Genomic DNA, 9503 nt, shown 5'->3' with positions numbered 1-9503 from the left:
AATTGCTAGTCCGTTCAGTCTGCCTCTATGGAGCACAGGTGTGGTACAGGTATGTTTCTGAGAGACATCTTGAACTACTCCAAGTATTTCAATCCAAAAAAGTCCGCGCGTTACTCATTACCCCATGGTTTATGAGGAATGTCACCACTCACCTCGAATCAGGCATTCCGTTCGTGAAGAGTTTCACGAACATGCTCAGTGTAAGATTCTCCCTAGTCGCCTTAGAACACGACAACACCTTGATAAAATCCCTACCCATCCACAAACCTCGGTAGATAACCAAATACGGCAATCCCAGTCGTAACCCAGGGTCTCTGTCGCCCATAAAACACTTCACTATTCCGAACCCGAAGCGACATCAGCAAAAGACCATTTGGTTCCAGCTGGTCATCTTGGAACAGGAAAAAAAACCTATTACTCAGTAAAAGATGAATTTCCTTTCTAATATACTAATATTATCAGAAACTTACTCTGATGTAACAAGAAAAAACAAACAGCTTTTTAAAGGCATTTAATGTGTCTAGAGCTTTTATTTAATTCTATTTCACCTGTTAATAAATCTTTTAAAAAAAACTACAAAAAAACAATCATGGGTGAGTTTACCTATTGCCTCATATTACATCATTCTTAAAGTCTATGCATCAACTTTTCTGACATTAAATATATTATTTATAAAAATTATTTGCATATGTTGCATGGTTTAAAGTTCATATGCTTATTATATTAAAATAATAATGTACAAAATATCACTTTTAGCATTATTAAAATTACATATTTTTTAAATTTCTATATTTATCTATGTCTTTTTACTACTGCATACTTTTATTTTTGTAACTAATTCAATTGTATAAAAATGTGGGTTTTCTAGACAAAAAGAAAAACATATATAACAGATAAGAAATATAATTTTTTACACAGCAAAATTTATACAATAGTTATAAATAATTCTATCAAAATTATAACAAAAATTTCCCAGATAATGTATAAGCAAATTAACAGCTGGATAAAACAATAGCTGATGCAATTGCAACAGCTAGCATAGACCATCCAGTAAGATAAACTTCTTTAATAGATAGAAATCTTCCAGAGTCCCAAAGCAAGTGCCTAATTCCATTCCAAAAGTGATAAGTCAATGGAAATGCTAGAGTAAACTTCATGCCAAATAGACAAGCTGGACCTACTTCTGCACATTGAAGTTGTTCAATGTAATATTCCAATGGACACTCCAAACCTACTGCTGCAGCTCCAAACATCATAGCATATCCTGCTAGAATTATTCCTGGAAATATGTTTAATTCTCATTATGTCCAAATTATGTTTAAAAATATATAAATAACATTAATATTAAAATTCGTATACCACTTGATTTACCTGTTGTTCTATGGGATATTGACAGCATAGATGTTAATTGGGGCTTATAGATTGTTAGATGAGGTGATTGTGGTCTTCCAAGTTTCATGTTTCGTTCATCATGGCCTTCTTTTACTGGTTCAACATACTGGGATGGTTGCAAAGTAACTGGGCGTACAAATTTGTATAATCCATCATTTTGCGATCTTAAAATTTGCCTGCCAGCTAACCTAAAAACATTATATAATATTGAATGATCGAAAATATACTTATTATTTTTAAAATAAATCTTTATAATAAGGTGATAATATTACTTATGTAATTACCTAAATAGAAGTGCCATTTTTAACTTTATTTTTAAATCTTATCACCCAAAAAAATTAACTTTGACAACTGAATCGGCCGATATTCTTCTTAACATATATGCGTACAGCTAGATACTATTTTACAGTTATAGATAATAATAACTATTTCCATAGACATTTTCAGTTATAAATAAGATTAGCTAATAAGTTATCTTTTTTCATATAGAACATCTCGATATTTCTTTAAAATTTAAAAAGAAATTCTATTTAATTCTAACTTCACGTTTATTTATAAAAATTTAAAAGAAACGGTATTTATGAATGTAATTGTAGTGAGTTATTGTAAGAAATATATAAAATGAATGAATCAAGTTTTTCTATGAATGATACTTTTGACAATTTTACATTTAATGAAACAAAAATAGAAGAAAAGAAACAGAAAAATCAAATATTAAAAGAAGCCCAGAAGCAAATCAAAAATTTAAATAAAAAAGAAATAGGAAAACACAATTTAAAGGTTTCAATAAATTGTTCAATTAAGGAAAAATATTCACCCGTTGCCACTGCTAGAGATATTGGCGATAAGAAAAAAAATAAAATTAAGTATGATGCAGATTGTAATTTATATACAGGTCCGAAAAAGAAAAAAATGCATAAGGAATATCAAAAAGATCCTTTAAAAGTTACACAAGAGAAAGATAACCTTTTAGATATAAATCTACATTCAAGTAAGTTAACTATTAATAAAAATAATCACAACTTATCTAAATCTGAGGATTTGGAAAAAAATCAAAAATTACCAGATCATATATATAATTTATCTTCATGGGGTTTACCAGAAAGTATTTTAGAAAAATACAGGTCAAGAAAAGTTGAGAGAATGTTTCAGTGGCAAGTAGATTGTTTGTATAACAAAAAAATTTTGAATGAATTAAGAAATTTAATCTATTCAGCACCAACATCAGCTGGTAAGACCCTTGTAGCAGAGATCTTAGGTTTAAAGACCATTTTTGAAAGAAATAAAAAGGTAATTTTTATTCTGCCGTTTGTATCAATTGTCAGAGAAAAGATGTATTATTTTCAAGATTTGCTAGAAAGTAGTGGTTTTCGAGCTGATGGATTTATGGGTTCATATAATCCACCAGGAGGTATTAATTCTGTTCATATGGCAATTTGTACAATTGAGAAAGCTAACAGTCTTGTAAATAGATTTTTAGAAGAGAACAGAATATCAGAGATAGGTGCTATTATTGTTGATGAAATGCATTTGCTTGGTGATCCTAGTAGAGGTTATTTATTAGAGCTATTGTTAACAAAATTAATATATATTTCAGCTAGAGATAAAAGTGTTCAAATACAAATAGTAGGTATGTCTGCCACTCTACCTAATTTAAGTGATTTAGCTAAATGGCTAGAAGCAGATTTGTTTACAACTATTTTTAGGCCTGTCCCATTAAGTGAACAAGCTATAGTGTGTGGAGATGTTTATGATAATAATATGAAATTAATTAGAAAACTTGAAACAATTCCTGATCTAGGAACTGATACAGATAATATTCTTCAGTTATGTTTGGAAACCATTGAAACTTCATCATCAGTTTTGATTTTTTGTCCTAGCAAGAATTGGTGTGAAAGCTTAGCCCAGCAGTTATCTCTGGCACTTTACAGAATTAGCAATCAAAACAACAAATATGGAGACATTTTAAGAAAAGAAATAAGTGGAAGTCCCATTTTAGAAGTTTTGGAACAATTGAAGTATTGTCCTGTAGGCCTTGACCAAATCTTATATAAAGTTATTTCATTTGGAGTTGCTTTTCACCATGCTGGTTTGACACTTGATGAAAGGGACATAATTGAAAATGCTTTTCGAAGTGGAGTTGTTAGAATTCTTTTAGCGACATCTACATTATCATCTGGAGTTAACTTGCCAGCCAGAAGAGTAATAATAAGAAGTCCAAATTTCTGTGGAAAACCTATTGATTCATTAACATATCGCCAGATGATAGGAAGGGCGGGGAGAATGGGTAAAGACACAATAGGTGAAAGTTTTTTAGTATGCCAAAAAAACGATTATCAAACTGCATTAGAATTGATGTCAGGCAATATTCCTCCAGTTGAAAGTTGTTTAGAAGGGTCAGGAAAGTTAAAGAGAGCTATTCTAGAAGTAATATCCAGTGGTGTGGCGTCAACATTGACAGATGTGCAATTATTTACAAATTGTACTCTTCTGTCTATAACGCGATCAAAAGGAAACAACTTAGAAAATCCTATAGAAGAAGCAGTAAACTTTTTGGTTACTAATGAATTCATCAAACTATATAAAACTGCAGATGGACAAGAAAAATACATGGCTACGTCGTTAGGAAAAGCATGTTTATCATCATCAATTGCACCAGATGAAGGTCTCTCATTGTTTACTGAATTAGAGAAAGCCCGAAGGTGTTTTGTGCTTGAGTCAGAACTTCACATCATTTATCTTGTTACTCCTTACAGCGCGTGCAATTCATGGACTCAAATCGATTGGATGTTTTATTTGGATTTATGGGATAAATTAATTCCTGCTATGAAAAAAGTTGGAGAGCTCGTTGGTGTAAAAGAATCTTATATTGTTAGTTGTACAAGAGGAAAAATTGAAACGAACACCTCTAGGGCTTTTCACCAGTTAATGGTTCACAAACGGTTTTTTGTCGCATTAGTACTGCAAGATCTTGTCAATGAGAAGCCATTAAATGAAGTATGCAACAAATATAACTGTAATAGAGGCATGTTACAGTCTTTACAACAATCTGCTGCAACTTTCGCTGGGATGGTAACGTCATTCAGTCGTCAGTTAGGATGGTCCAGTATTGAACTGTTAGTTTCTCAATTTCAAGATAGGATGCAGTTCGGCGTTAGCAGAGATTTACTTGATCTGATGCGACTTCATTACCTTAATGGAAAAATTGCTAGAATTTTGTACAACGCTGGCATCGAGACTTTAGTAGACTTGGCTAATTCTGATATAGAGACTATAGAGAATATATTTCACAAAGCTGCGCCTTTTGAAAGTACCAAAAAACGGGAGGAAGAAACAAATCACGAAAGTGAAAAACGAAAAAAATTACGAAATGTATGGATTGCGGGTAAGGAGGGGCTTACTGAAAAAGAAGCTGGTGAATTATTACTACAGGGAGCTAGAGATTATCTACAAAAGGAAATAGGTTTGAAGGAAGCTAAATGGAAAACCGATGATAAAAACAGTAAAAACAATATTCATACTTTAATTAATACAACTAAGGAACAATTATCAACTAAGTCTGATAATATTAAAAAGACAAATATAGAGAATAATGAAATAACCAGCGAAAATAATTATATCTCAGAAAAAATCCCAAATACATATAATGATTCTAAATCTTCAAAGGCTATCAATTCGATGAGCACAACGGAAGACATCGATGAAAATATAAGTTTGTCTTTCTCATCATTAGACCTAGAAAAGTCAAATCAGAACCCGATAGAAACAAATGAAACATTTATAGATAAAAGTCACTGTGATAATCAATTAGAACCTAATAGCCAAAATGTATCCAAAAATGTTAATATATCAAATACAAATATAAATATCTCATGTTTTACCAATAACATTGACTCTATAAATGCTACAAAAGAAAATATATTTGGTGAAACCATGTATAAGGAAACTATTTTAACTACCCAGGCAGTAGTTGAGAATATCAGTAAATCAATTAAAATATCAAAAAGCCAAGATATAGATATCAATATATCCGAAGATATAGCTGGTCTTGATGAGCAGATTAATATGTCCTTATCTTCCTTAAATTTAGACGAGTCTTTTAATATCATACAAGAAAATATTAAACAACCTAAAGATAATCTAAACGAAAAAACAATCAGTGTTAAAAATATTAATGAAAACGATAAAACTGATCTAGGAATGAAAATTACTGAAAATACAAATACTACGGATAGCATTTGTTTGGATAGTATCATGGCTAATTACAATGAGTGTATGAACATGTCTCTGTCTCCATTTAAGTTGGATGTTTCCAATAAAGAGATATCTAGTTCACAATCTAAAGATAACATATCAGAATCAAATAATAAAATAGAAGTTGATCTAAAAGTTAGTCAAGAATTATTTCATAATGTAGATTCATCAAATAATTTTTCTGACATCAATTTCACGTCTATTGAAAAAAATCTTGACATTGAAGATACCGAAGCTAAGAAAATAGATGAAGAAAAGCTTGAAATGACATATATAAAGCATTGCTCTGTCGCCAATTTGTCTTTAAGTATACAGGACTTAGCTGATAATATCGATAAATCTGCTGGTGGGAAAGTTCAAGAAGCTGATTACTCAAACATTTTAGAATTACGTTCGCCTAAAATCAATCCAAAAATATTTTTAAGTTCTGAAAATAAACCTGAGAGGGTAAAGTATAATTTATCATTTCGGTTAAGTGATGAGTCAACTCATGAAACAGAACCTATGACAAAGGCAGAAGAGATAGATGGTGATAACCATTCTATCTCTAGTTCGGATAGTTCTTTATTTGATGGAACACCAACGAAGAAGTCAGTTATTTTAGAAATGTTAAATACCCCTTATGTATCCAATATTCCGAAAACATCTTTAAATTGTAACATCAGTAATAACAAAACATCTGAGTTTAGCTTAGCCAACATTGTCTCTATAGATCTTAAAGCGTTAGAACAATTCTTAGAGAATTTACAAAAGCAACGCATTCTTTCATTTAGTTTAGTATGCAGTAAAAGTCCCGTTGTGAAGAAGATAATAGGTGCCGATATAATGGATTTACATAATAACTCGGAGAGACCAAAAAATAATGGAATAAAAATGATAGGAATCGGAATTTATTGGGGTAACAAGAGCATATATTATTTACCTATGGATGAAAAGAACCTCTCCCGTAAAATCTTAAAAGCATTTAAAATAATATTTGAAAATAAAGACGTGACTATAAGAATGTTCAACTCGAAAGAACAAATCAAACTACTGAAGACTTGTTTTAAGATGCCCTTTTTGTGTAAAATTGAAGATCCCAAGATAACGGATTGGTTATTGGATCCAGAAGGCAGAGAAAAGAGCTTAAGTACAATGGTCTGTAACCTAATAAATATAGAGAATGTTTTATTTCTATAATTGATTTTATTACAGGTTGAATTATATACCAATGAATTTGTTTATACATTGCAACTGTTTGAAAATTCTAAAATATTGGGTACTATTTTCTGTGATATTAGAAATTTAGGTTTAGCAAAAAATAGAACAGCTGTTGAAGCTTTTTTAATATGGAACTTAGCAATTTTATTAAAAACAAAGTTGGACAAATGCGTGTGTTCTGGCGGTATTCAGATTCATTCATCATTTCCAACAATTTATGGTAACATTTAATGAATATGTAAATGCTATTATACAATAGTTTAAACATTTTCAGAACTTGAAATGAGAACAGTCTTGTGCTTGGCCAATTTAGAAATATCTGGCATGACGGCTAGTAAGGCAGCACTCCAAGATTTGGTGGACGTCTTGCGAAAACATCAATCTACGATAGAGAAAAAAGCATACTCTCTGGCCGGCAGGCGGTTTAATTTTTCGTCATCTGCTGACGTAGCTAAAGCAATTGGTAAGATAGTATATTTATAGGGTTTTGTAACAAGGGCAAATTGATGGTGAAAAATTAAATGAAACAAACTGGGTTTAAGGTCAATAACGAAATTCTTTTTTCATTTAAAAGAGACGACGCGACGCTACACATTCAAGTGATCCAATTTACGAGTCTGTTGCATTGACCTAGCTGAATATTTAAAGTTCTTAGACCTGTGCTTTTACAAAACACCGTACATCTAATTAAGTCAAATCGCACCATCTTGATAATAAATTTATGTAACCTCTACGAGAAATTACCATACTCCAAATGGTTTATGCAGAATGTTGATCGTGGCGACAACTGTGGATCACCAATCGTCGTCTTGCTGGAACTTCAGATCGTCCACGTTTATTTGGAGAGATGGTCTCACCAGCCTAGTTTTTGAAATGTTACGAACCAAATACTAACAGGTATTGTTACTTGGTAAATCTCGTGTGGGTTAGCTTCAATCCATACACGACAATTATCCTTTTTGGTAAAAAAATCATTTTTTTGCTAAAATTGAGGTATTTCTTCAAATGCTCGGAAGCCCAGTCACCGAACAAACTGGGTCTATAGTGATAATCTTTAAGCACTTAGGTCAGGCCTAACTGATTAATATCTTGTATGAGTTCAGGCCCAAAATTTGCAAAATGTCAAATTGATTTGTTTTAAAAATATTTGAAAATTTTTACATTTTACGTGCAACTCATTCATGTAACTTGTCATGGTGATTTGACGTCAGTAACTCAGTAATAAACAGCAGGTTAAACGTACGCAGCCCAAACAATATACTGCAATCTATCAATATCAACTAGTCCCAATTAAAAAATCCTCTATAAAGTCGTTCATTATATCACATAATAGTATTCCAATAATTAATAAAATATTGTCTACTGAATAGTGTGATATTACAGGCATCTACAAAGGAAAGAGAGTAAGCACAAGAAAAGTAATTCTAGAACAACATGAACATCCGATATCCGAATTGGTTCTTCAATGGCGGAAAATAAATTTCACACAAACAAATATGATAATTCCTTTAATAAGATCTTGTGAAAATAACAGAATATTTGGAACTTACAACAGTCATACCGCTACAGGAAGATTAACTATGCATGAACCTAATATCCAAATGGTTACTAAGGACTTTACCATAGTAAATCCCATAACCAACGAAGTATCAATTATAAGTTGTCGGAGTGCGTTTGTTGCACCGGAGGGCTGTTTACTGATTTCCGCTGATTATTGTCAATTAGAACTAAGGATTTTAACATATTTGTCGGAAGATAAATTATTGTTAGATATTATGAAAAAACCCGGTGACGTATTTAAATACATTGCTGCTCAATGGAACCAGGTTTCGGAAGAAACGGTAAGATATTTTTTTCGAAGTAACTATTTATTTAAGGATGATTAATTTTAGGTTAATGATGAAACTAGAGCACATGCGAAACAAATTTGTTATGGTATTATTTATGGTATGGGAGCCAAAACCTTAGCGGATCAACTGGGGGTTAGTGAAGATGATGCTTTCTATTTCATGGAGACTTTTAGGAATACTTATGAAGGCATTAAACAGTTCACCAAAAGAACCATAGATGATTGCAAAAGAAAGGGCTATGTTGAAACAATCACTGGAAGAAGGAGATATTTACCTAATATTAATAACAATGATTCTTCTATGAGATGCAAGTAGTATCTTATTATTATTTTGATAAAAGTGTAATTAATTCCTAAATTTAATTATATCAGGTCAAGCAGAAAGGCAAGCAGTTAATACGTCTATTCAAGGATCCGCCGCGGATATAGTAAAACACGCCATGGTTGTAATAGAAGATAAACTAAATATTCTCTTCAAGAAATCAAGGCATAAACCTATTCTAACTTTACATTTACATGATGAATTAATTTATGAAGTCCCCGAAAAATATGTGGTCAAAGTAATAAGTATTGTCAAGGAGGGCATGGAAAGTTCAGCACAGACTTTTGGTCATTTCCCAATTAAGATTAAAACCGGGAAAAGCTGGGGGGAAATGAAAGAATATACATCTTTATGACACTGGAATTAGTGTTTAATTTTAGCATATTGTGATCTTATATTTGAACTTTATTGTAATTGGCATTGGTCATTATATATTTGTCATTATGGTCCTTTATATTTTTAATATATATTTTAAATAAACTCAGC

At 31.5% G+C, this 9503-nt stretch overlaps 2 protein-coding genes across 5 annotated transcripts; one reads left to right on the top strand and one right to left on the bottom strand.

Moving 5' to 3' along the window:
- Positions 1 to 887: 887 nt before the first annotated feature.
- On the bottom strand, positions 888 to 1832 carry LOC143190303 (succinate dehydrogenase cytochrome b560 subunit, mitochondrial). The gene is made up of 3 exons (XM_076394516.1): positions 1677 to 1832; positions 1372 to 1580; positions 888 to 1279 (listed from the first exon to the last, which is right to left on the bottom strand). Exons 1-3 carry the CDS (start codon positions 1691 to 1693, stop codon positions 993 to 995), a joined length of 513 nt encoding a protein of 170 aa, XP_076250631.1. The 5' UTR covers positions 1694 to 1832; the 3' UTR covers positions 888 to 992.
- A 130-nt stretch (positions 1833 to 1962) lies between these two features.
- On the top strand, positions 1963 to 9497 carry DNApol-theta (DNA polymerase theta). Of its 4 annotated transcripts, none has more exons than XM_076394506.1 (7): positions 1971 to 2383; positions 2507 to 6783; positions 6841 to 7066; positions 7121 to 7309; positions 8230 to 8687; positions 8739 to 9003; positions 9068 to 9497. In XM_076394506.1, exons 1-7 carry the CDS (start codon positions 2014 to 2016, stop codon positions 9370 to 9372), a joined length of 6090 nt encoding a protein of 2029 aa, XP_076250621.1. In that variant the 5' UTR covers positions 1971 to 2013; the 3' UTR covers positions 9373 to 9497. The 4 variants fall into 4 exon arrangements, with proteins under 4 accessions (XP_076250623.1, XP_076250620.1, XP_076250621.1 ...); XM_076394507.1 differs by lacking the exon at positions 1971 to 2383 and having other exon boundaries at positions 2551 to 2682; positions 2741 to 6783; XM_076394505.1 differs by having other exon boundaries at positions 1970 to 6783.
- Positions 9498 to 9503: the final 6 nt, after the last annotated feature.

This window comes from Rhynchophorus ferrugineus, unplaced genomic scaffold (assembly GCF_030347505.1).
Source record: "Rhynchophorus ferrugineus isolate W39M unplaced genomic scaffold, kcgeb_rfMv2 rfM2, whole genome shotgun sequence".
Lineage (NCBI taxonomy): Eukaryota > Metazoa > Arthropoda > Insecta > Coleoptera > Curculionidae > Rhynchophorus > Rhynchophorus ferrugineus.
This window is presented reverse-complemented; position numbering and strand designations above follow the sequence as displayed.